Genomic DNA, 27932 nt, shown 5'->3' with positions numbered 1-27932 from the left:
AGGGGATCGTTTTAGTGAGATCATCCGGGAGAAAGTGATCAAGATGTTGGGTTTTGAGCATTCTAACACTCCTAAGTGTACATGCAACACTAATAAACCTTGGATCTATGTTTTCTCTAAAATACATGCAAATAATAATTTCCAAGGTTTACATCCTAACTAGCATGGCATGAAGAACTAGAATCATAAAACACTAGAAGAATGACATACCTTTTGATAGTGATTGATTGCTTGGAGTTTGAGAGCCTAGCACCAATAATGTGAATGCCTCAAGTGGAATCACAAATCACCACAAACCTTGGAATCTTGAGAGAATAATATATGTGCTCTAGAAATTAGGCCACCACTCTTGTTCACACACAACTAGTGTCATTTCAAGCATCATAAGCTCCTTTATATAGTGTGGAGGATTAGGGTTACATCCATGTAAACCCTAATACCCATGACTCTTCCTTTCCAAGGATCCATGGGTTAAAAGCTCCATGGACTATCCATGGATTCCCATGCATGCCAAGCCCATTCCAAATGAGTATTAGCCCACACTACATAAAATACAAGAGCCCATATTTAATTAGTCACCTTTTTGATCACCAAATTAATTCTAAATTAATTTATGACCAAAACTAATTAAATAATATGATTTATTATTAATATATTATAACTTATAATATATTAATAAAGCATGAACATACTATTCTCAAACGATTATCCAAACAAATTGTTCGGGTGAAGTGCAACCCAAATGGACCATGCCGGGTTGGGTCAAGTACATCTCAAATATTGTTATGGACTTAGACACCTTATCCAACAGTCTCCCACTTGGATGAGTCTAATAACATATTTGCAGATATAACTTCAGGAACCAACCGGCAATCGTAGCTCTCAAAAACTCTGTTGAACTGTGAAGCGCCATTTTAGATAAGTGATCATATAATCCTCTGCTCTCATGATATCAGCCGGACAAATACATGGAACAATGTCTTACTTATTGTCCAGCAGTTTGTTTCCCGATTTCCGATTTGTTTGACAAAGAACTTCATCGAACACATCAATTTAGTTCTGACCGGGCCCGTACATAGGTCAAAACAAAATCATCGAGGGGCCCAGATATCGCTTCTAATCCTCCAAGGACTAGAAGGAACATATAAACTTCGACTCATATACTTGTTTCTACTACTTGTTGAATTATACACAAAGGCACGTTTTATAACATCAAGTTACTGATGCGTTTTCGTGCAATCAATGTACAACCAACTCATAGGTAACAACTCATATCTCTAGGTTTGAAGACTTATATGATATTACCGTCTCACGATCACTCGAGATAAATTCCATGAAGTGATGCAAGTGAGCGTGGGTTGAATCCAATACTCATAACTTATGAGCACTCATGAGTGTTGTAGCCATGTCCAACATCTTAGACCTCTACAACCAACTCATGACAGTCTTGATTCATATCTACTTCCAACATATGACCGGCTGTGGATGGTTTGAATAACTTAATCATTCGGAAAGAATAACCTAGTTATTATGGAAGTCAAAACATGCAAAGTGAAACACAATAATAATCGAATCCAATATGGTCTCAGAACCCTTTTGAATATAAATAAAACCACCTTTTATTTATCACCATATTGATTACACATTATTCATTGTATAATGTTTCAAATAATCAACTTAATACTTGAATAAAAACAAAAGTTGTCCCATGCTCCTAGCATGTACACTTTGTTTTTCTAAACAATAGTTATGCCATACTCCAAGTATGCACACTATGTTTGTCTATGATCTTTACTTTGTGAAATAGATCAATTGAACATGATTCCAATGATGCTCATTTCACAATCCCAAATCCTTATTGTAAATGTAAGAATTCCCAAATCCTACCATTTACCGAAAATCTGTTAGATTTTAAACTTATATGCACTGATCCTTTCGTAATGATTATGCACAAGGTCACCAAAACCTTGTCATCAGTCATTACAGAGGATTCCAAAGGAGATCAATTCCATGGAAACGAAGTCTCATATTCAAAGTACATTGCTTTGAACATCCTTCTTGCACTAAGGTTTTCTAATCTTACACAGATTTAACAACTTCCACCTATGGAGACATTTCCATAGTCCCATTTCGACTATCACTTCCGAACAAGAGTTACCTCTTTTCAGAATATGTCAATATGGTCCTTTCCAACAATTTACATCATACTTCCAATTGTCCGTGAGCAACCAATCTTTAGCGAACCTCAGACTGTCCTCGACAATTTCTTAATCATTTTAGTCATATCCGGTTCTATTCCTTTTTCCCTCTTAATTCTCTAAGCATTTTTGAAAAATTTAGAACGGATAAATATTATAGCACATGTGACCGATCCTACACCGGAAGCATATGTGACACGATTCATGATGTCTCACATAAAGACCTGATACTAGATCAGTCTTTTGCTATAATATTTTTTTATTTGCCATGTTTTCAAAAATCGACTATGAAGAGGGATGTCGTAATCATAATCGAATTTGAGAATGCAATATATATAGAATCTCCTTATGTTGAACCATTCCAACATAAAATCCATATATATATCCTTGACTAAAGATGAATGAAATCTCAATCTAAACTTTTTAGGATTGAAATGAAGTATAATCTCCTCTCCCTTAATTATAGCAAAACAACCTTTTCCAAGTGAAACTCTTGTTTTATATAATTAACAATACTCATCATAATTGATTATGCTCCCACTAGCATAATAATTATTTAGCACAACAATTATGCTCCCACTAGCTTTGACATGTACTTTGAAATCGACTTCTAGAAATCAATACTTTATTGACTTTCATCACCAAAGTTCAGACTTCTGACACGAGATGCTTCGACAAAACTTTATCTAAGCTTCTCAGACTCATACATCTTTCCTTAGATAGCTCACATGTGTGTCTAAACAATTATGAAGAGGGATGCCGTAATCATAATGTTTAGACCTGTTTGCCATTTCTCACAAGTCCATGTTAATGTGCCGGTTAACCACACACGCTCCACTAACGACTTTGAGAATGCAAACATCACAATTGCTATCTACTTAAAATCTACTTAGTGAAAGCGTTTCCTCACCATCATCTTCATGAATCGGAGAGAAACCTTATGACACTTAGATTTTATAGTGTATGAGTTTCTATCCATGTGAATTTGTCAAAACCATAATCACAAGACAAGGTTAGTGACAAATTCAGCCTTACATGGATTGAACTTGTTCAATCTTAATTTCTTGTCACCTGGTAGCACAAGGCCCACCAATGCTTCCAAGCTGTTATACACATAGTTTAGAACTAACAGAACTCATATGCATAGTCAACTTAATAAGAACAGACACAGAAACAAGAATCATGTCAACTTAATAGGTTGCAAACCTTAAGTCGTGTGCTAGTGATAAAACTCAGGTTTTACTCTTGATTAAATCTTGAAATCCTTTCAGGATCTTTAAGACTCCCACTGTCCTCTTGACATATAAGTTTCCCTAGTCAAGGACCATTCCTTTACAAAACAAATGTTCAAGGGATAGTGCGGATTCTTATCAAGATAAACACTTCACACAATTGGTCTTAGTTGGTCTTTGTCTTATCCAAGACATCACAACTTACCAATTTCAAATGTACAGGAGTAGAAAACATTTTACACTACATTTGATAAGTGTTTTAAACCTTACTTTATGTCACTCAATGTTACAATCTTGGAGTATGACTCTAAGAGTTGTTTTGGAACGAAGTATGATTCATCTTTTTGATTTAATCATTCCAACAATTCATGAATCCTCTTCTTAGCCATAAAATGCACTAAGATGTCCTTAGAGGATGAATTGTGACATGGTTTCTTAATCATTAAGACGATCATAAAACAAGATACTAAAGTACTCTCCCATCTTTTCAGATTTGAGAAACCTTTTATCTTTCTGCTCAATTTGATTCTTCCCATTCGTCCTGCCATACATTGAAACTTTTCCAATGTTTCAGAATTGTACTACAACTTGTAGGTACAACCATATTTACTTAAACTTTAGTAAATCATAACGAATAGTCTTATCGATATTTGTGGTGGACCTTGACCAGCACACACCCAGTGTATCTAATTCCTTAGTCCTTCAATTGACTCACATATGCATGTGATCAATGAATTAGTCTCAATTTTACAAAGATGAAAATTCTCATTCATCATACAATACAGCTTGTATGATTCCAAGTTTCTGTCCAATTGAAGCTTGGGTGATGAGAACCTTTCCTCATTTGGTAAATTCAGACACAACCACAAATGAGAGAATCAAACTCATATTTCCATTATTGTTAGAAACATACAAACATCAATTTTCCATAAATGCCATTGCAAGGAGATATAAAATAAAGTAAAACAAAATTTTATTTATTCATAAAATGCGGAAAAACTTTTCCTTACAATGCAACTTTAAATGGAAACTATGCTATTACATATTTCCTAGAAATCTATCATAACTTCTAAGTAGTAGCTCAAGAATCCGATCCTCGAACCATGCGATAGAAATCCATCTTCGTGATCAGATTCAGCACACTCTTCTTTTAACCTTCCTTTTGCTCGATCCTGCTAAACATCAAGATGCAACCTAGTCACATCATGTAATAAGAATCAACAATTAGGAACTTTAACAAAGTTATATAGTGGACTTACCTGAAGCCGAGTCAAACATTTTGTCTCTACTTGCTTTCAAATATTTCAGGTATTCAGGGCAGCTTCGCTTCCAATGTCCCTTCTCATGACAATAAAAACATATAGACTCTTTGGGAATGGTACACGAGATAATCACAGACTTAGCCTTTCCCTTTACCTTTTGGTCAACCGGGTTGACCAAGGCCGATCCCTTTCCATTGGGAAGAGAAAGCTTTTCTGGACTTCCAATGTTACCATTGTCCATGTCCATGGAAGTTTGAGAATTAGACCTTCCATCAATATTTGCTTGACCATTGCGCCAAATCATTGCTGACTCAGCAGCAACAAGCAAATAAGAAAGATCTATTAGGGTTATGTCAGGATCTGTCATATGGTAGTCTTTAATAAACTCACTATACGACTCAGGAAGTGACTGAAGAACCCAGTCAACAGCGAACTTCCTTGAAATAACAGCACCTAACATTCTCAGCCTGTCAATGTGTGACTTCATTCCTAAGACATGAGTGCACACAGGTCTTCCATCTTTATGTTTCATTTCTAGTAGAACTTGAGTGATCTTGAACCTTTCAAGTCTTCGGGCTTGTGGGTCAGGGAGAATAAATGGAGGAGGTGGAGGAAGTGAAGCATGATGTTGAGGGACATCATCTTCAAGAAGAAAGTTTGTTCCAAGAGATTTGGGAAGATCATAGTTGTCTGAACCAGACATCTACAATGGGAGAAAATCAAGTTAGTTGATTCTAAGTCCTTAATATAACACTCAATATGAAATATTAAGGCTAGGACCCAACACAATATTTTATAACTTGGAAGAGGGATGCCGTAATCCAAGCTATAAAATATTTGAAGGTAGGTGAATGACGATTCACCAATTTCCACCATAAAAAACGAAATGAATTATTAGGTTTTAATTGGATTTGAAATTCCTAGATTCTTTTGAGATTCATTGAACTTTTCAATGGCATGTTTCAATCTCGATTGTGCCCTTCAGGTTTTGTGACTGGGATGCCGAGGATCACAAAACAAGGTGTGAATAACCATGCAAACTCACTTGGTACCCTTAATATTATCACCTAATCGATGTGCCGGTTAACCACACACGCTCCACCGATCTATGATAAACATTAAGTCATCCTTCGTGATCCTTACTAGTCCAAGTTAGTGTGTCGGTTAACCACACACGCTCCACCAACGACTTGGTAAGGTACAAAGTGTGAATTTCATGGGTTAGCACCAAATTCACATTTTCCTAAAGTAACTAAGATTGGGAATTTATAAAAATATTTAGTTACTTTATAATCATTATACTTTTAATGAGAATTAAAGTCATTTTATTACCCGTTCGGCTAACGACCCTCCACCGATCAAGGAAGCGGTGGGTGAGAGTGGACACCCATTAAGTTGCCATTTTATAGGCAACAACCTTATACCCCCCTTATAGACCGGCTTCGTGAATGAGGCCTACTAACGGTAAAACGACTTGATCTTATACATATATATAATAATTAACCATTAATGTTATAAATAGTATAAGTGTTGAATTTTAACTTTTAAAACTCTAGGGTATGGAATTAAAGTTTGTGTGCGACTTTACAAATTCCAAAACTTGAGGGCAAGTTTTGAACAATTCAAAAACTCTTAGATATTCATAACTTATGAGTTTTAATTAAGTGTTTTAAAACTTTTAATGAAGAGACTCTTGGATATCCATAACTTGAGGACAAGTTATGGAGTCCATAAAACCATTTATTAGAAAACTCTTCAAGAAAATGTAACCCGTGACTTCTTAAAAAAACATTTAAAAGAAAAACTTTTGGAATTCCATAACTTGAGGACAAATTATGAATTCCATTAAAACACATTAAGATCAAGAATTAACTAACAAACAATTTACAAATAATTCCTATGATCTAACAAAACTCATATGAACATGAACATCCACATCAACAATTTCAAGAATCATATGAACACATATAAAAACTTGGAATTTTGATATTAGCCTTGAAATTGGTTTACCACAATCATTACCACATCAAAAACAAGTTTTATAAGTCCAAAACAGTTTAAGGTAATGATTCTAGACCAATTCCAGCACAAAATATCGAAAATATGCACTCAGGCCTGCCAACTCGTCGAGTGCATGAACTGACTCGGAGAGTTGGTTGAATATATCCATGAACTCGGCGAGTTCCATGAGGGACTCAGCGAGTCAGCTGTGCAGAATGCAGTTTTTCGACATTTTTTCAGCTATTTGCATCAAGTATTCAAGAAAACAAACCTGGCTCTGATACCACTGTTGGGTTTTGAGCATTCTAACACTCCTAAGTGTACATGCAACCCTAATAAACCTTGGATCTATGTTTTCTCTAAAATACATGCAAATAATAATTTCCAAGGTTTACATCCTAACTAGCATGGCATGAAGAACTAGAATCATAAAACACTAGAAGAATGACATACCTTTTGATAGTGATTGATTGCTTGGAGTTTGAGAGCCTAGCACCAATAATGTGAATGCCTCAAGTGGAATCACAAATCACCACAAACCTTGGAATCTTGAGAGAATAATATATGTGCTCTAGAAATTAGGCCACCACTCTTGTTCACACACAACTAGTGTCATTTCAAGCATCATAAGCTCCTTTATATAGTGTGGAGGATTAGGGTTACATCCATGTAAACCCTAATACCCATGACTCTTCCTTTCCAAGGATCCATGGGTTAAAAGCTCCATGGACTATCCATGGATTCCCATGCATGCCAAGCCCATTCCAAATGAGTATTAGCCCACACTACATAAAATACAAGAGCCCATATTTAATTAGTCACCTTTTTTATCACCAAATTAACTCTAAATTAATTTATGACCAAAACTAATTAAATAATATGATTTAATATTAATATATTATAACTTATAATATATTAATAAAGCATGAACATACTATTCTCAAAAGATTATCCAAACAAATTGTTCGGGTGAAGTGCAACCCAAATGGACCATGCGGGTTGGGTTAAGTACATCTCAAATATTGTTATGGACTTAGACACCTTATCCAACACAAGATTGTCCGGGGGCAGTTTCCGGAGATGTCAGGTCTATTAAGACCGCCATGGTTGAGTATTTTCGACGAGCGCTATGCAGCCAGTGCCGAGACGGTTGTCGCGACAGCTTTAACAGCTGTAACGATGGCATGGGGAGGAGCTGGTCGAGCTTCCTAGTTTTGGGACATATTCTGATGAGCAGAGGGTTGCAGTTATTTGGGATCGGGAAGATGATCTGTACTCGTTATATTTCCGCGGGTGGAGCGGGAGAGGTTAGCATGCGAGTTTCTAGATTTGAGGCTCGGGGGTTTGCTCGAGGCCGGAATATGGGTCGCAGGAACTCCGGAAAGGAGTGATGATTATGTTTCAGCTGGGGTTTTACAGCTGGAAGTGGAATGGTTAATTGATGGATTGGACCGTTGTTTTGTAGGGCAAGGATTGCGCCCTCTCAGTTTTCCGAGCTCGAAGGAGTGAGCAGGCTTGTGACCCCAGGATCGGTGAGCGCAGGACGGTCGACGTGGCGTAAGTATTTATGAGGTTCGGTTTGCCTTGGATATCTTGTATCGGACGGAAAGGATTGATTGTGCGATCTATTGCACTTTTAGGATTGTAGACTATATATTGGGAGTAGTTTGTAGCCCGGTTTAGGGCAGAGGTTGTTTCAGCTGCTGCAGTTCAGCTGTGGGCATTGAGCTGGTAAGTGAGTCAAGGTGTGAACCCTAAATAGAATGATTTCTAGAGCCCGAGGGCGGGAAGCTTGTTTGGAGTACCTTTGGAAAAGGGGTATTATGTGGGAGGCCTTCGGATAGGGTCCCACAGAAGGGTTATTCAGCATCGTCAGGATTCAGTGGTTAGCAACCGTTAATGATTGACGGACTAAAGCACCAAGAGAAGTAACTCGTTGTCGAGGTATTAGTTGGAGCATCTATCTTGTGGTCTTCAAGACGTGAGTGTGGGGTCATTCAAGCATTAGTGGTTGTCGGTTTCACTGGGATTCAGGAAGTGTTCATCTGGTTCTTAGAAGTGTGTGATCAATTGGGACTAACTAGCAGTGGAGCACTAGTAGGAAAGAGTTGGTTGTCATCGGATCGATCGTTGGGAAGTGAGAAGGATTGAGAATCCTCCAATCTTCATGTATTATGAAGGCTTAGTCGAATCTAAGTGAGGGAGAGTTACCCCCGGGATGCAGAGCAGGAGAGGTTTTGAAACGGGGATAAGTTTCACAACCCGACGGGAGAATGGAGGCCCTAGTGGCTGCTTGGTTTGAGGGTTGTGTTGATTGGGGGTTCGGCAAAACTCCCTAGCATAAGAACACGTCTTCTGGGTGCTTGATAACAGAAGTTGGGGAACCAGGTTGGAGTTCTAGTCAAGAATCGAGTTTAGTTCGAGTATTCGGTCGAGGGGGGTGCTCGACTCTGAGGGTTTTTGGATTGATAGATTGAGGGTTTTGTTAGCTGCCAGGGCTCAGCAGTGCATTCAACACGGGAGTACGGGCTATTCAATGTGTGTGGTAGACACGCGAGTCAGGGAACAGACCACGGATTTCCAAGAGGGTGGACGATAGACATGAGGCCGAGGGTTAGGCTGGGGATATAGTCCACAGAGTAGATCAGGAGTTCGAATCCCCAAGTGGGTGAGAACAAGATGCATGGGAGAGAGCATCAGGAGGGTGGTCCAGGGAGATGCTAAACAGTTTAGAGCGGTCCGGATAGACTGAAGGCCAGTGGGGCGTACCAGTCAAACCGAAGGCTTGGAGAACGGTCCAGACATGCTGAAGGCCCAGAGAGGCGGTCCAGACATGATGAAGGTTCTGAGAGTGGTCCAGATAGACTGAAGGCCTGTTAGGGCGGTCCAGTCATGCTGAAGACTCTGTATATGTTTGTAGATCTATGTTCGGGTATTGAGTAGGCTGTTATGCTATAGCAATCAATAGGTCTGTTCCAAGTATTGAACATGCTGCTGGAGTAGGCTGAGGACTCCATTGCATTTTGGTTGATCGGAAGTTGTTATTAGTGGTCGGACGGAGTTCAAAGGATCTTGGTGATCTCATCAGTTCAGAGTGTCTCCGAGGTTTCATCTTCTTGGATCGGGTAATACTCCAGTTAGATACTGAGAGTGGATACGAATGGGTATTCGTCAGTTTTGGGATTAGAATATCCTGTCATTCAGGTTCTGGGAACCGGATTAGATCTTTCTCATGATCGTCTATGGCATTTGGATAGGGTTGAGGCGGTCATGCTCTATGCAGTAGGCCAAGATACCCGGTGCGGGCCGACTGTAAGTCGTAGGCACAGAGGCTCGAAGGGAGCGGTAGGGTTGAGGTGGTAGGCCAACAAACCCTGAGAATTTCAACTCAATAGTTGAATTGATTAGACATGTTGGTATTCTAACCCTAAGGGATGATATGGGTTAGATTTGAGTGTCGTACTGGTTGGCCGGTAGTGGTAGGTATGTTGATGATGGTTTGAGTTATTGTGTTGTGTCTTGGGTCAGTTTCATCTGTGATAGAGCCATAGTGTGTCTAAAGTAAGGAGGAGATGGGTCACTAAAGACCAGGTAGGATGTGAGGCTGGCGTGGGTCATGTAACGTTCATTATGTTGGCAGGAGATGGTGGCAGGGCGTGGAAGCAAGTCCAGCCAGTCGGTTTCTTTTCGGGAAGACGAGTGGGACTGCTGTTTGTGTGTGTGTATTTTGGTTCAGTAATCGGTGAGGTGTCCGATGTTCGGGTTGTAGGCAGACAAGTTGGGACCAAGGAGGTTTCGACTTCACTTGAGAAACATCATGTGGTAGCAGGAAGAGTTGAAGTGGGTTTATGACTTGGGATTCATGTGTGGTAGTAGTTTTGTATCGTTATGTTGTTCGTTGATGAGAGGAGCGTCGATTAGGCCCTTCGAGTGGCAGAGGAAAGTGGATATATGGAGGGTCGGAGTTTTGGGCAACTGAAGTGACGACAGTAGTGTCGATCGGTCATCGGGAGCATTCCAGTCATAAGCTGAGGGCCGGGGAGGGCATACTAGACTCATGTTGTGGGCTCAGACGCAATCCAGACCTATGCTGAGGACCACGTAAGGGCATTACAGTCATAGGCTGTGGGCATAGAGATTGTGTTGGTTATGTATGTTGTAGGAGCGCGTTCGGATTGGGTGTATTGTTGAAGATTCGGGGGAGTTGCACTCGGTTGTGACGAATCTGAGGATGACCGGACCCTATGATTGACTGGATTTGATATGTTTAGTATTCCAACCCGAGGGTTAATTGGGCCAAACGTGTGAGGGATACGAGGGTATTCCATCCTAGGGATGATCGGAGCCGTCGTAGGCTCGCCTGGTATTCCAGCCCGAGGCTGATTGGGCCAGGCATAAGTGTTGTATTCATTAGTGGATTGATTATGTATGATGATCTGAGAGCAGAAGGATGCATTATCATGTCAGCAAAAAGGATTGATTATGAAGGCCCTGCGAGGCGGTCCAGACGTGCCGAAGGCTCGGAGAGCGGTCCAGATAGACTGAAGGCCTGCGAGGCGGTCCAGTCAAGCTGAAGGCTCATTATGCATGATGTTATGTATTTGTTGATATGATATGATTATGGTTATATGAGGTTGGTATTGTGGGGGTAACTCACTAAGCTTTCGAGCTTACAGTTTCAGTTTATTGTTTCAGGTTCAGCGGATGGCCGCGGGTAGGCGAAGGCGTGACCGTACACTTCCTCGATTGACGATTATGATTTCTAGGAACTTTGATGTATAAACTATTTTGAAAACAAATTGTAATAATTGAATGGTTTCAAATGATTTAAAAAGTTTTAAATTGGCTCGAATTTTATGGGTGTTACATATTCTACGATTGTTTCTTTTGGGAGTTCTGGTTGCTTCAAACAACGACATGGGGGAGGCGAGCCCCAACCTGAAAATCGAGACATGCAGCAATAGAATAAGTAACGAAACTTGTCGATTACGAAACCAAAAAAGGTGTGGAATCAGCTCACAGCAGTCCAAGATAACTCTGCACATCAAAACATACCTAAAAGAGAGAGGCGATGAAGGAGAGAGAGCGAGAGAGAAGAAAACAAAAAACCAAAATTGAAGCTTACTTGTACACTCATTTGTTGTCGAAGAATAAGGATGCAAAGAAACAGAGAAGAAGGAGAAAGGGAAATAAACCAGATGAAAAGGTAGAGGCGGTGGAGCTTGGTGGTGGTCGATTCAATATTGTAAAGCCAAAATCCAGAGAAAGTTTGTGAGGATTAGGGTTTAGATCAACAGATATGAAGTTATCTCTTCCTGATTTAATGGGATTATGCTTGATGATTAGTTAAAGATTATATGATTTGCTGATATTATGGGATTGATTGCAATGAGAATTGAAGAATACACCGAGTTCTACAACATTTGAGCGGAATGACTGCATAAGGGCAAAGTAGGAATTTTACATAGATGATTAGAGCGGGAAAAGTCAAGACCGAGGGACTAAGGTAATGCCACATGGCGGTTAATGTACTGTTTTATTAGAAGAGGAGATTATATTCAGAAACCCCATATATCATATATAATTGTTCAGTTTAAAAAAAAGGCACATTATATTTTACCTATCTATTTTGTATCTATTTTGCAACCGAGGAAGACATTATGTGTGGTTTAATCTTTTTACGTCAGCTTTTACCTCTTGATACATTATTAGAGGCCAAGGGATGTCATAAAATATCAATGTCATTGTCACATCACATTTAATTAACACATTAATTAAACAAAATTGATTAGGCTATCCAGAGTGGGATAGAAACTGAAGCGTGGAAGTTTAGGTGGCATCCTAAAAGACTCATGAACACCGACCCAAGGACTGGTGGCTTAGGTGTGTAGTGGATGCAAAGATGGATGAAGACAACCAATGAGATTGAAGATGTGTCAGATTCGAACGTTTTGCGGGTTGTGGGTTTGTATCCCTTGGAAACAATTTAAAAAAAAAGATTTTCAATTTTAAATTAATCTCTCTATATGCACACACTTTACACATATTTTTACACACAACAAACACATGTTCTCTATAAAATGAATAGTTTTTTAATGTTAATTTTATGTGTTTTTTTTTTATGTTTTTTTAGTAATTTAGTTTTAATTTTCTAATTTTTTTATGTTCTTTAAATAATTTAGGTGGAATTTTCTATATTTTTAATTAATGTAATATGGTTTTAATTAATATAAAATATTTATTTATGTTATAAATTGTGTTTTATTTAATTTAATGTTAAAAAAAATAAAAAAATAAAAAAAAAGTAATATTATGGAGTGGTAACCATTTCCAATGTCTAGTGGATTGGTGGTGGAGCTGACGTGACGCTGAGGTGACAACACTTTTCCGATGACTTGGATGTGACCACTCTCCATAGCCTTAATCTCCATAGCCTTAATAGCTTTTCATTGGGAAATTTGAGAAGATCAATAGGTAAAAGATAATATATTTTTTTATTAACAAGAAAATAATATAAGAGTTTTATTTATATTTTTCTTTTTTATATAAAAATTTACAAAAAATGCAAAATACACACAATTCAACCGACATGACCCGTGCCAAAATGAAGTTATTTGTTTTGATCAAATATTGTATCCACAAAGATTGTGACACTACAATTTTAAAACATTTCAATTAAAAAATCCCAATCAACAAGCTCTCTTATAAACTTTAAAATTGATCAAATTAATCTGGTTTAGTAATTTCTGCTAAAGTATGCGCACGCCTAATTAGTTGTAGATCCTATCAATATATTTTGGACTTTTTATTGATAATTGAGTTTGTTTATTAAATTAAAATAGGTGTGAGACTCGTATGTTATACGAGTTCGATAAAACAAAAATTTAATATAAAAGTTTAAATAAAAATTTATTTAAATTTGAAATTTTAGATTTGAAATTTAAAATTTAAAAGGAAACATATTAAATATTATAGAAGTACTAATATTGTAATTTATTGGTTATTTTCAATTAATGCAATTATTAATTAAGGGATAAATATAATGTGTTAATTAAGAAAAGACAAAAAAAATAAGTGGAAAAAACATTTAATCAAAAATACCAAAAAACGACATGTGTCAAAGTTAATGAAATAGTGAAATGTGGCAAAAAAAAATTATTTATTAGGAATGATGATGATGATATTAATTTAAATTCAAATATTGCCTTTTTTTTTTTTTAACGAATGAAATATGAATTATGTTCACTTTTTATCCAAGTAAATCCTTTTTGATGGAAGATACAAGTTTCCGTCGCTTTTTTTTGGAAGAAAAAAAAATAAAGTTGAGGCGCCTTAATTTATGAAAAGAGTAAGTTTAGGGGTCATTTTTGTATTTAGGCCACAACTAAACTCAAAGAGTAACCCGCTGTGCGTTTGGATCAATCGGATCAATAAGAAGTGGAAATCTCGATCGGTGACGGAGAAGATGATCGTTTGCATCGCCGTCGTTGGCCATCAGGTTCTGCTTGATTATGCTCGATTTACTTATTTTTGTGTGTAATTTCTTGAATTTGGCATATATTGTTTGATAATTTGCTTGGTTATTTTCTTATTGGGAAGTACAGAATAATCCATTGTACATACAGAGCTTCACTGAAGCAGATGATGCGCTCAAGCTTCATCATATAGTTCATTGTTCTCTCGATGTTGTTGATGAAAGAGGTATTTTATAGTGATTATGAAAATAATGCCTAGTTTATATTCCATCATTTCCTTTTGTGCAAAATATAGTTTTTAGGGTTTCGAATTTGCTCTTTCCAACTCTGAAACTGGAAGACGATTCTAGATTTGATTTATTAGAATGTTGATTGGGAATTTGGGATTCTAGATCGGAAGTTCTGTCATTGCGTTAGGATTGCCATTCAGGATGACAATTTTTGATTCTCAAGATGTTAATCAGATGCGATCTCCTTCCAAACCTAAGTGTTTACAAAATTTTCATTTGAAAATTTCAAATTTTAAAGATGTAGGTTCCTAATTCCTTTCAAATCTTAATTTGTACTCTTACATTCATCAAATTGTCAAATTGTCTTTGACACTTACTTTTTTCTTCATCTTGAGCCTTGATTCTTTGTATATACAATTGCCCTTCAGTTTCTATACTCTTTAACTGTTTGTTCCAAGTATTTGAACTTGAAACTCACTGTTTTGATCCTGTTCTGGGTAAAACATCATGGATTATGTTTCTATTTTTTGCATTTAAACTATAAAGGTTGTAAATTTCAATAGTTGCTACACAAAAATTGATCAACATTTCTACTTATTATCTTTAAGAAATGCACTTTGGATAGACGTTTTGGTGCTTGTGTTCCTCGTTTTCTTCTTCCAAAATATATATAATTTTTTTTATCTGGTAAATTTTTAGAGGAATTTAGGTCTGTGGTCAATATTAATTCGATTCTCATGTCTGTATTGCAGTGAACAACCCAAAAAAATCTGGACCAATGATAAATGAGACATTTCTTGGTCTTCTATATCCAACTGAAAATTACAAAGTGTGAGCATATTTTTTTCATGTCATTCTTGTTTTCCCATTGATTTTTTCAAGAAAATTTGATCTCCCTTCTTTATGATAATACTTTTTACAAGGTACACGTACTTGTCCTTAACTAGGGTTACATTTTGTGGGCAGGTATGGTTATCTAACCAACACAAAGGTTAAGTTTATCCTAGTCACAACTGACCTTGATGTCCGTGATGCAGATGTAAGAAATGTAAGTGCATATAAACTTTTTTTGAAAACATGATTTATTCAGACAGATAAGTGAAAAAGAAAGTGAATATTAACATTTTTGTATGTGATTGGAATAGTTTTTTAGAAGGTTTCATTCTGCATATTTAGACGCTGTGTCAAACCCATTTCATGTCCCTGGTAAAAAGATAACTTCCAAGACGTTTGCTGAGAGGGTCAGCACTATTGTTAAGTCGGTTAGCTTCAATACAGCTGGATGAAATGAAACGAAACTTAAACTCTGTATCTATCTTTTATTTCGTTTCCAATGTGTTTTGATATTTGAGTTTTGATTTAATATTTTTATCAAGACCTTTTTTTTATATCTTCATATTGGTTCTGTTAGGCCTAGAAAGCTTGTTTAGTCCTGTTACACCCAATGGGGCCAATGAGGGTATTTATGTCTTTTGCATGATTGAGAGATTGGTAATGAGTCTACGGTGCTGTTTGTTTTTTTGAAGCAAAAATCCATAAAGTCTGCGGACCACCTCTGCAACCCTCTGCAGTAGAAGAGGTGGACCAAACGGCAGCAGATTGTAATAAAAAGCGTGTTTGTTTTTTTTAACATCTGCATGCTGCTGCAAATATTAAAAAATTAAAATAAACTGATTTTATAATCCGAAAATAATTTTTTAATACCGAAAATTTAATAATGTATGACATTTCGGTAATAATTTCTAATATTTCAGCAAAAAAATAATGATATTTTAACAAAAAATAAAAATATTTTAGCATAAAATAATGATATTTCATCAACAAATTATTATTATTCAATATAAAAAAAAATTCAACAAAAAAAAACAAAAAAAAAAACGAAAAAAAAAAATGCATAATAAGATTTCAGCAATATATAATCAATATTTTAGTAAGAAAAAAAAGAGAGGTAGGAAGAGGCAGAACAAGTGTTGCGCCAAGAAGAACATGCGCAGAGGTTTTTTAATCCGAAGACTTCTGAAAAACAAACAACTGCGAGATGAAAAGTGTTGCGCGTGTGCTGCGCCACGCAACAATAAGAGGTCTGAAGATGTTTTTTCCAAAAAACAAACAGCACCTATGTCATGTCTTGTTCCATGTTGTTTGGGTGGGACAAAAAGTTATAGTTTTTGTCATAATGGTCATAGTCCAATGCATTTAAGACAAGGTGGTCGAATTCATGATATGAATGTAGGTGTTATATGATTATTTTATCTTTTAAAAACTGTCAAACATTCTATGGCAGATGATGTGTGTGAAATGCACTAGTTTTAATCCTACTAACTTAGACACAAAATAAACACACGAAAGACAGTGTACCTATCGATTAGCAATATAGTTCAAGCAAGTAGGGTATCGAACACAGAGAACGGTAAACAATTATAATAAATGCTAATATTATCTAAATAAAACAAGTAATAGAAAATGAGTTTTCTCTAGTTTTGCAAGACTAGAAACTTAAGTACTTAACTAATACTCAACTAAGCAACTAACAACTAAGCAACTAACAACTAAGCAAATGAAAATCAACTAAATTCAATAGTGGGAAGGACTTCTGTTTAGGTTTTGAATCATCTATTCCTATGGTTGATTTTATGACAAGTGCAATGGATTAATTAGCATTGGCTACCGATTAATGTGATTAGGTTCACGTTCGCTATTACTAATCCTTAGAAAACAAATCAATTTAAGCAGTGATCAAGTGATTAAACTAATAAGTTTCCTAGTTTATTGATTCGGGTTAAGTAAGACTTGTAATTAGCTAATCAAATTACTAATTCAATTAACATCTTGTTGATGGTTCCTCACACAAGGCTTACACATTAATTTACTTATTTTCTAATTAACCCTAGTTTCATGTTCGCTATTCCTTGGCATATAACAATGTTTTCACACAAATCATATGAGATTAGCAATTAAGAGATGTTCATGCAACTTAATATACTGGTTAATTAACAGAAAATAGTTGTAATTAACACATAAGGTTCTTTAACAAGCTTAACAAAACAAAATTACCAAATTAAATTAATCCAATTATAAAATCAAACCATATTCATAAAGTCATCTATCATAAACAGAAGTTATGAGTTTTTAGCTCATAATTAAAGCAGAAAACAACTCAAAAACGAAATCAATTGATGCAAACATAGTTTAAACAAAAGATTAAGTAAAGAGTAAACCTAAATTGCCTTTGATCTTCTCACAATTGAAATCTAAGTTGAAATCTCGAAAACCACAGCTTCTAAGAACCCTTCTGGCCTCTAAAAATCATCCATCGCTTCCCCCATTCGTTAGGGTTCGAATGAGAAGCGTTTATAAATATAAATTCTGAAAACAGGGCCGACTCGGCGAGTCCAGTGACCGACTCGACGAGTCCATCACTTAAAATCCCGTGTACGACAAGTCTGCGTCGAGAATCGCGAACTTTCTGATCAACTCGTCGAGTTCATTTGGAATCAACATTTTCTCAAAACACGAAAGTCGTCCGAAATTGTGTCTAGTTTTCAGAACATTTTGAATCTCGTCAATCGGAGTTACGGTTAATGAGATATGGCCAAAACACTGACGAGGGGTCAAGTTGTCCAGCAACATCCTTCTTTCTTCAAAATCCAAGATCCAAGCTTCCAATTGCTAAATTCGCTTCCTTTTTCATCCGAGCATTTCTTTTAGGCTACAAATACATTTTAAACAAATTTAAGTACCTTTTGTTCATAATTTGCAATAAAATAGCCAAAAAGTATTAAGATTTAACACAAAATATATGACTAATTATGCACATATCAAAATACCCCACACTTGACTTTTGCTTGCCCCCAAGCAAAACTGAATTTTAAACATACTAGCATCACATAAAGCAATCCCAATCAAACCCAACCATTATGCTAAGATCGCAACGCATGAATTTGTGTCTAAAATTTTTTCTAAGGACCCCCCCTCAATTCTAAATACTAACAATCCTTATAAACACTCGCCCACTTCTTTTGAACAATGCTCATTTTGTGCATCCCTCCGAATCCATCCTCAGAAAACTTTCTTAACCTCAAAGTATTTTTGGTCCAGCAACCCAAGCATACATAATCTAGAAAATTACAACTTTTTTTTTCGATACCACAATGGAGCTCTTCGGAATTCTTCACTTCTTTGATAATTTGATCTTTACTTCTTTGAATTCACCACCTTTTTTATTTTTGGTATCTTCAACTTTTGAACTTCTTTAGAATTTTGATCTTTTGATCTTCATACTTTGACTGCTCCAAAATTCTTACAACTTTTCTTGTAATTCTTTCTCTCTTTTTTTCACATGTAACTCACTTTTTTTTCACTCAAAACCTACATGCTTAAGCAAGGGCACTCAACTTCAACCTTTATTGGTTAAAGATATTAGTTTTCCTGGATACATTTCAAGTACACGATGCTAAACATATTGCGTTCCTCAAACTAAGCGAGGTTGTGTTTTTGTCCCATGATTTCACTAGAATAAAGGGGGCCACAAATGCACTATAACGTATATTGGCTCAACTAAACATTTGGGTTCTCATAAAATTATTAAACGCAATACTAGCATGATTCCTAATTGCTTTTACCAAAATTTTCTAAATTAATCCTAGCAGTTTTTATTTTAAAATTAAACCTAGGATTCTAATGTAACTAATGTAACCAACCCCCTACCCCACACTTAATTCATACAATGTCCCCATTGCATGTTATGCATGATAAAAAACATAAAAGTAAAGAGAGAATTGGAACAAACTCTCATGGGATAGTAGTTGCGAGGTTGATCTTCTTCTTTTAAAGCTCCTACTTCAGCTGACTTTGGCATGGGAACAGCTCATCCATGCCTTGGGTGTCAAACGTTCGTGTGGTTGACAGCTCTAAATATACTGGAAAAAGCTTCTGGGAAAACTTCAAAAATGGACTTCAAAAATATAGCCAATGCCCACCTTAAATGGAATCAAATCGAAAACTTGAAAGAAAACCTGACCGAGCAACTCGTCGAGTTATAAGTGAAGACTCGTCGAGTTAAATTGTCACTTGGACAAAAGTCGCGAAATTCTTCTGGAACTCGTCGAGTAGTGTTATATACTCAACGAGTTTGACCCTTTGATCGTGAATCTTTTCTCCTTCTGCTTCAAGTCCGTTTTCTTGGTAAGGGGGGGGGGGGTATTAAGGTAATACACCCTTTCTATATCTTCTGTAATACGACTCTTTTTAACAGTTATAAGCCTCGGACTCAAAAGATTGCTCAAAGTCTTCTTCTCTTCTTGTAAACGACTCGACCCCTCCCTTTATTGCCCTTACGCTTTAAGTAATCGCTCTAATCTCACCCTAACTTCTGTAAAGATCAAAGACAAAAAACTACATAATAACAGGAAAACAAACATCAAATTAGCATTCCTATATTACTCTAATAGACTAGAAGTTTAGAAACAAACCAAACTAAACACACAAAATTAAAAGAAAAAGAAAAAGAAAAGCAAACTCTAATGACGGGTTGCCTCCCGCAAGCGCTTCTTTTTGTGCGAGTCTTGAGCTGGACTCCCAACTTAATAAACTTCAAATAAACTCAATGCCAATCCATCCATTGCATTGAATATTTTCTTTGGACCAATTTGTAAAATTTGACTCTTTGCTTCAAAAATTAACCAAACGAGCTTTAATTCATGTAACCCAAGAATCTTTACAAGGGTTGGAACCGGTCGGGTACTAATCAGAAATGGATCGCGCTTCAGTACTTTCTCCAAAGTTGGAATCGTCACCCCATGCTTCGAAACACAAACTGGAAATACAGGGGGACCATGTCGTGGTAATGGTCAAACCACAGCTTGGTTCCTGCAATTCAGCTTGTTCTTGTTCTTCGTCCGACCTCTCTGCTAGCAATCTTTCCAGCTCCTCCAAATCTTTTTCTGGATTAAATTCTTCATCTTGTAAATCTAGCTCTTGTAACTCAGATTGCTCTTGTTCATTCGGCAAGATGTTATCTAACCATCTTCCAAATTTCTTCAAATAATCATCTGAGTCATACTCCTCATCTTCTTGCTCAATTTCATGTACTACTTCCTCAAGAAAAGCATCAAGAGCATCGGGATTTGGAAAATACATAATAAATAAAAAAAATAAAAATTAAACTAAAAAAATCATTAAATTAAAAGCGATAACAACTAGCAAATAAAATTAACTATTTGAACCGTTCCCCGGCAACGGCGCCAAAAACTTGATGTGTGTGAAATGCACTAGTTTTAATCCTACTAACTTAGACACAAAATAAACACACGAAAGACAGTGTACCTATCGATTAGCAATATAGTTCAAGCAAGTAGGGTATCGAACACAGGGAACGGTAAACAATTAAAATAAATGCTAATATTATCTAAATAAAACAAGTAATAGAAAAGGGGTTTTCTCTACTTTTGCAAGACTAGAAACTTAAGTACTTAACTAATACTCAACTAAGCAACTAACAACTAAGCCAATGAAAATCAACTAAATTCAATAGTGGGAAGGACTTCTGTTTAGGTTTTGAATCATCTATTCCTATGGTTGATTTTATGACAAATGCAATGGATTAATTAACATTGGCTACCGATTAATGTGATTAGGTTCACGTTCGCTATTACTAATCCTTAGAAAACATATCAATTTAAGCAGTGATCAAGTGATTAAACTAATAAGTTTCCTAGTTTATTGATTCGGGTTAAGTAAGACTTGTAATTAGCTAATCAAATTACTAATTCAATTAACCTCTTGTTGATGGTTCCTCACACAAGGCTTACACATTAATTTACTTATTTTCTAATTAACCCTAGTTTCATGTTTGCTATTCCTAGGCATATAACAATGTTTTCACACAAATCATATGAGATTAGCAATTAAGAGATGTTCATGCAACTTAATATACTGGTTAATTAACAGAAAATAGTTGTAATTAACACATAAGGTTCTTTAACAAGCTTAACAAAACAAAATTACCAAATTAAATTAATCCAGTTATAAAATCAAACCATATTCATAAAGTCATCTATCCTAAACAGAAGTTATGAGTTTTTAGCTCATAATTAAAGCAGAAAACAACTCAAAAACGAAATCAATTGATGCAAACATAGTTTAAACAAAAGATTAAGTAAAGAGTAAACCTAAATTGCCTTTGATCTTCTCACAATTGAAATCTAAGTTGAAATCTCGAAAACCACAGCTTCTAAGAACCCTTCTGGCCTCTAAAAATCATCCATCGCTTCCCCCATTCGTTAGGGTTCGAATGAGAAGCGTTTATAAATATAAATTCTGAAAACAGGGCCGACTCGGCGAGTCCAGTGACCGACTCGACGAGTCCATCACTTAAAATCCCGTGTACGGCAAGTCTGTGTCGAGAATCGCGAACTTTCTGATCAACTCGTCGAGTTCATTTGGAATCAACATTTTCTCAAAACACGAAAGTCGTCCGAAATTGTGTCTAGTTTTCAGAACATTTTGAATCTCGTCAATCGGAGTTACGGTTAATGAGATATGGCCAAAACACTGACGAGGGGTCAAGTTGTCCAGCAACATCCTTCTTTCTTCAAAATCCAAGATCCAAGCTTCCAATTGCTAAATCCGCTTCCTTTTTCATCCGAGCATTTCTTTTAAGGCTACAAATACATTTTAAACAAATTTAAGTACCTTTTGTTCATAATTTGCAATAAAATAGCCAAAAAAATATTAAGATTTAACATAAAATATATGACTAATTATGCACATATCAGCAGACAAGAATAGCAATGTAATTGAATCTTGCTTATGGGCAACATTTTTTTTTGTACTATATAGTCATAAAAGTCAGATATTTAGCGATAAACTTATATTTCTTTATGGATGATATAATGCAATTTATTTTTACCCGACATACTTGTTATTTTACTCATAATAGTAGCTTAATTCTAATAATAATATTATAAATTTAATTGATATCGTTTATATTGTATAATATATATACTAAATGAGACAGACTGTTTTAAAAGCTGCCACATGCAAGGTCACAAAACATGAAAAAACATGCATGAAAAATCAACATCTGTTCATACCATTTGCGTTTGATACATTTGGTTTACTCGCGCCGGATATGGTGGAGTTGCTTAATAGAGTACAACGTATCATACATAACAATGTTATATCCCCTAGATATATGGATATAGTCTTCAAAAGAATTGGTTTTACCGTACAAAAAGGCTTAGCTGCGCAACTTGTCGCTTGTTTGTTTTTTCATTCGTAGTATTATGATAACTAAGTTATAATCAAAAGTATTGAGTAAAAAAATACTTAGTTCAATTTTTATGTTTAGAATTTAACCGAAATACTTTTTAATAAAATGATTATTTTGATAATATGATAATTAACTTGAAATTATTTATTTTTGAATGATCTTTTTTGTTTATAAGTATAAAATAATTTTATTTATAAAGTTATTTTTATTTAAAATGTAAGTCTTAGTTTAGGAAATTTATATATATATATATATATATATATATATATATATATATATATATATATATATATATAAAATTTCGATTCTGACATTAAAAACAATATATCAGTTGTAATAAATCAATAAAAAATTATATTATTTTTATGGAAGAAATCAAATAATTGATTGAAGATCAATATGTAAAAAATAAAATATATTTGTGTTATTATTTGACATAAGTTTTGTGTCATTCAGCATGTTATACTGACAAGGTCTCTCCCTCCCTCTCTCAATTTTATGAGTATTAACTTTTTAAAAAATGGTATGGGTGATGTGTATTTCCTTAGGCTAAGTGGTGGGAAAATGGTGTTAGGCTTGGGGGAAGTGGTGCGGTTTTGCCACCGTGGCAAGGGAACACCGCCCCCTGGATGCGGTTTGAACCGCAGTGTGGTAGAATATTGCCACACTTTTTTTTTCTTCTTTTCCCATTTCTTAATCGTTCAATTGTCATAAATTTCAAATATATATATATATATATATATATATATATATATATATATATATATATATATATATATATATCAAACCTTTTTCAACCCTTAAACAAAAATCAAAATTTTATAACTTACTACTACTTTAACTCTCAAAAAAATTAGAAAATATCAAACCTTTTTAATCGTTTGATGTGTGTTTTTTTAATGATTTTTTCTAATGTCATGCCAAATGTAATTTTTTTTTCTTTCTATTTTTAAGTAATGAAATATTATGTTCTTTTTATTAAAAATGAGGATTTTTTTTAGTAATGCAATGTAATGTTTTTTTTATTTTGAAGTAATGAAAAATTATGTTTTTTATTAAAAAAAAAGTTTTATTAAATTAAATTATTTAAAAAGAAAAAAAAAATGTGGCATCACTCCTTAGGTGTGGCAAGAAACCACACTTGTGTGGTAAAAAATGATGTGACACATATGTGGTAGTGAAGGGAGTGCGGTTTCGGTGGCACCACTCCCTCCAGCCTTAGTGACAACCGACGTTGCAAAAAATTGTGTTGCCGTTATGCATATAAAATTATAACACCTTCTAATCAATGTAATTAGAAAACAAACAACTTGCACAAACTTTTTACATCTTCCAATAACTTCAAACGTCTTAGGCTACAATAAAACTTCATGAGGCATCATCATGCATGTAATTTTACATGGTGGGAAAAATGTGCATTTTGAGCTTGTTTTGAACCCTATTAAAAGGATGAGAAATGGTATGCATACATACATACATACATACATACCATTTTGAGTAGTATCAAGTATCACCTCCCCCTTCATCTAAAACCTTGGGTACCAAAACATACCCTTAATGCCCTCTGGATCAGCTTCAAACCCTAGATTCCTATAAAACTCTACAACTGCAATAACAACAACAACAACCCAAAATCTCTCTAAGATTAAACTAAATTCACTTCCACACAATCAATAGTGTATACATACATACATACATACATATAACATACCTTTACTATCTGCAAACAGTGTTATGTTCCCAATGTCTCTCTGAAGTAGAGCCCTTATAATCTTCTCAATTAAAGCCTTCCCCAAACCTTGCCCCTATCACAAAAATAATTAAATTAAACCCAATCACAAAATATTTATATTAACCTTCAATATTTTATAATATATTATATATACCTGGTAGCTAGGATCTACAAGGACATCCCATATTGTTGCATTGAATGCATGATCTGATGTGGCACGAGCCATTCCTATCAGCTTTTTCTCATTATCTAATTCTGCCAAGTAATTGTATTTGTCATTATTCCTTAATACAAATAACAAAAACAGATTTAAATTTCAAGAAATATACATATGTATATATATATATATATATATATATATATATATATATATATATATATATATATACCTTCTCCAGCTGCTGATTTCTTTATGGAATGCAGTGTTGCTACCATGTAGCTATTTCTTAGTGCAGCTGCTAGCTTTGATAGTGGTCTTCTAGGCCACCCAACCTTATAAAAAATAATAATAATAAAATGACATATTGATATGGGAAATTAACTAATTAAGAATCCATGTATGAAATTACCTTATCACATAAGGATTGAAGGTCATATATGTCAACATCTCCACCAGATGAGAAAATAATCTGTTCAATTGTGCCATCTGGCAAGGTTTTTTCAACAAGTACAAATTCCTCAGGTAGAGGTTCTTGTTCTTCATCTTCTTGTGGAGTGGAAGAAGGTGGTTCTATTACCTGTGTAGAGTTGTTCTTTATCAACCTGTGATGCCATAAATTGGTTTGGGATATAAATATATAATATAATATTTATGAGTGTTTATTTAAAGATTATGAAACTCTTGTAAAAAGAAGAAGAAAGAGTTGTATTTAGTATTTACCCAGATCTAATGGATTCCCAAAAGCTAGCCTTCAATTGAGAAACTTTGAGCACTCTGTTCCCTGTAAGAAATTAGTCTTACACATGTAAATGAAATGATACTAGGGTAAATCTGAAAACCCTAATTTCATTTCAAATTGGGAATTGAATAGGAGGAGATTAAGAACCTCTTGATAACTTCAAACTGAAACTGCAAGGGTAAGCTAGCTGATTTGAACAATTCAAAATGCAATTTACAGGAATGATAGCACATCTGAAAACAACAACAATACAGGAGATGAAATTTTAGACATGTAATTGGATGAAAAAGTGAGATGTTCATATTATAACTTACAGGGAAGAAGATGTGGAAGTCTTCATTTCCCCTTAGCTACCTGAATGACATAGAGATAATATTCTTCAGACTTTAAACTGAGCTTTGTTACTTCATGGGGTGTGATCTTTTATTGATCTTATGACTTTATTTTATTTTACACAAATACTACTTCATTTTTTTCAAACTCCTTCCTATAAGAAGCCACTAGTGTTATATGACTTATATCTTTGTTATTGATACATTGTTTATGGTCTTAGTAAGAAAAAAATTTTGGCTAGGCAAACTCATGTGTAAGCTATGATGAACTTTGGACATGATCACATAAATTTTGAGCACCAGAACATGAGGATTTCTCAGAGAAACCCACACATGAAGTGGGAATTGCTCAATAATAATAGCGATGCGCTTTAATCATAATTTTGAGAGTTGAGGTAGCAAACAAAACAGAGCATCATCATATTGTCAATATCAGCAAAGTTTGGGGATGAACATGTAATCCAATAGCAGCAAAGCAACGCACAAATTGCAATCAAGAATTAACTTTCGGCGTGAAGGGTGGGTGGTTAGTGGTCGTAGATGGGTGTTTGTTGGTGTCGGTGGTGTGCGGCGATGGATGGTGCCATGGTGGGTACAGGCGGCGGTGTAAACAAAATACGCCATTAATGAATGAAATTCGAGGCTTTAATAGTTAAATTACACAAGTAGCGAAGTAGAAAAAACCAGAAAGCGAAGCAAATCAAGTAATGAAGTAATGAAGTTGAGTCAATGTAACACAGTAGCAAAGAACCAGGTCCAGAAGTCAAAATAATTACTGATACTATCAAAGTCGATGATAATTACACAAGAAGAGAACAAGTAGCACTCACCGGAGGTCAATAACCAGGTCGGAGGTCCGTTGGTCGCTTAATTTGTTGGTGGAAATTTGTCGATGAACAATAACAAGAACAGGAGGGATGTCGCAAGAACAAAGATTAGGTTAGATCGAGTCGAATAGAGAAAGAAAACAACGAGCGTCTTCAGATTTCAAACCAATCGTTCATCGTTCATACTGTAATTCGATTGGCAAGAACCTCCGCCACAATTTTGTACACCATAATAAATGATTGATATATCTAAAACCCCATAGTTTGTATGTGATTCTTATCTACTGAGCCTTTTAGTTTTCCTTCTGCTCTAAAAAAGATATATTTAAGTCATATAATTTACATATATCAAAGTTTCATACATTTAATGAAGTATGCACTAACATATGTGGTTTTCTTTGTATCATATCATCTCATATTATCTTATCCTATTATTATATATACGTACAAATGCTAAAATATCTATCCCATCTATTTTGTATAATGAAAATGAACCATTCATTTTTCACATCTTTGTTAATGTCACTTTCCCTCACAGATAGACCATGAAAAACATGTCACCCGTTGAGGTAGCCTCATGGGTGCAACAATCTCAAATGTTGGTGACGTGGCATCCTAAATACTTTTTGGGTTTTTGTCTCAATGTTATGTTGCTAATCATGTAGATGATCTAAACGAAAGAAACAAAAATCATGTTCATAAAAGATCATCTCTAATCATCGTTAAAAAATTTATAATTCAACAGTAACTCTTCAAATGTCCCTTCGAAACTTATTAAAGATAGAAATAAAGCCTTTAAACTTTAAGTTCAAACTTCCCAAACTCTAATATTCTCTATCAAACATTCAAGATTTCACTATTGGTCGATGTGGGAAAAGTGAATATGCATAAATGGATTTGCACCTTCTATTCAAATACTAAAAACATCTACAAACCCTTGTACTTATAAAGATTGTAGATAATATATAAAATTTTCGGATTTAGTAAACAAGAATGGTTTAAATTTACATCAAAATAATTATTTTATCAAAAATTGGTTTCAGAGAAATGTCTATCTGCTAAAAAAAATTGACCCCAACAATTTTTTTTTTGGGTCCACCCCTAACTACAAAGATATTAATCCTTATAAGTTGTTTGTTCGGATGCCTCGTTTTCTGCTCCTTTATCCTTCAAAATTCTTTTAAAGTCATTTGTGTTTGCCTTTTCTAGATCACTAAATAAAAAACAATACAAAACAAACAATGTTAGAAGTAATGCAAATATAAAAATAACGCACAATGACAGGCATTGCTTTCGCAAGTTAGTAGAAAACATTCACAAGTAACACGATCTAGATAAAATATACAATTTTGTAAAAAAAAAATTGTCGGTTTTAATCATCTGATCATGTAAGAAAAAGTATGATTTATTTAAAAAGATGTAAAACAACAAATATTGGGTTAAATGCAAGAAATTGCAACATACTTCCACAT

At 35.0% G+C, this 27932-nt stretch overlaps 2 protein-coding genes across 2 annotated transcripts; one reads left to right on the top strand and one right to left on the bottom strand.

Moving 5' to 3' along the window:
- The first annotated feature begins 14055 nt into the window (after window positions 1-14055).
- On the top strand, window positions 14056-15786 carry LOC145132688 (SNARE-like superfamily protein). Its single transcript, XM_079067578.1, has 5 exons — window positions 14056-14191; window positions 14298-14394; window positions 15151-15229; window positions 15365-15446; window positions 15544-15786. The coding sequence occupies exons 1-5, from the start codon at window positions 14159-14161 to the stop codon at window positions 15682-15684; spliced, it is 432 nt and encodes a 143-aa protein (XP_078923704.1). The 5' UTR covers window positions 14056-14158; the 3' UTR covers window positions 15685-15786.
- Window positions 15787-23980: 8194 nt separating this feature from the next.
- NSI (nuclear shuttle interacting) lies at window positions 23981-26701 on the bottom strand. Its single transcript, XM_079067218.1, has 9 exons — window positions 26464-26701; window positions 25616-25655; window positions 25449-25534; window positions 25283-25343; window positions 24972-25164; window positions 24792-24894; window positions 24557-24657; window positions 24382-24475; window positions 23981-24276 (listed from the first exon to the last, which is right to left on the bottom strand). The coding sequence occupies exons 2-9, from the start codon at window positions 25639-25641 to the stop codon at window positions 24197-24199; spliced, it is 744 nt and encodes a 247-aa protein (XP_078923344.1). The 5' UTR covers window positions 25642-25655; window positions 26464-26701; the 3' UTR covers window positions 23981-24196.
- Window positions 26702-27932: the final 1231 nt, after the last annotated feature.

This window comes from Lactuca virosa, chromosome 8 (assembly GCF_052849685.1).
Source record: "Lactuca virosa cultivar CGN04683 chromosome 8, Lactuca_virosa_CGN04683_v6, whole genome shotgun sequence".
NCBI lineage: Eukaryota > Viridiplantae > Streptophyta > Magnoliopsida > Asterales > Asteraceae > Lactuca > Lactuca virosa.
This window is presented reverse-complemented; position numbering and strand designations above follow the sequence as displayed.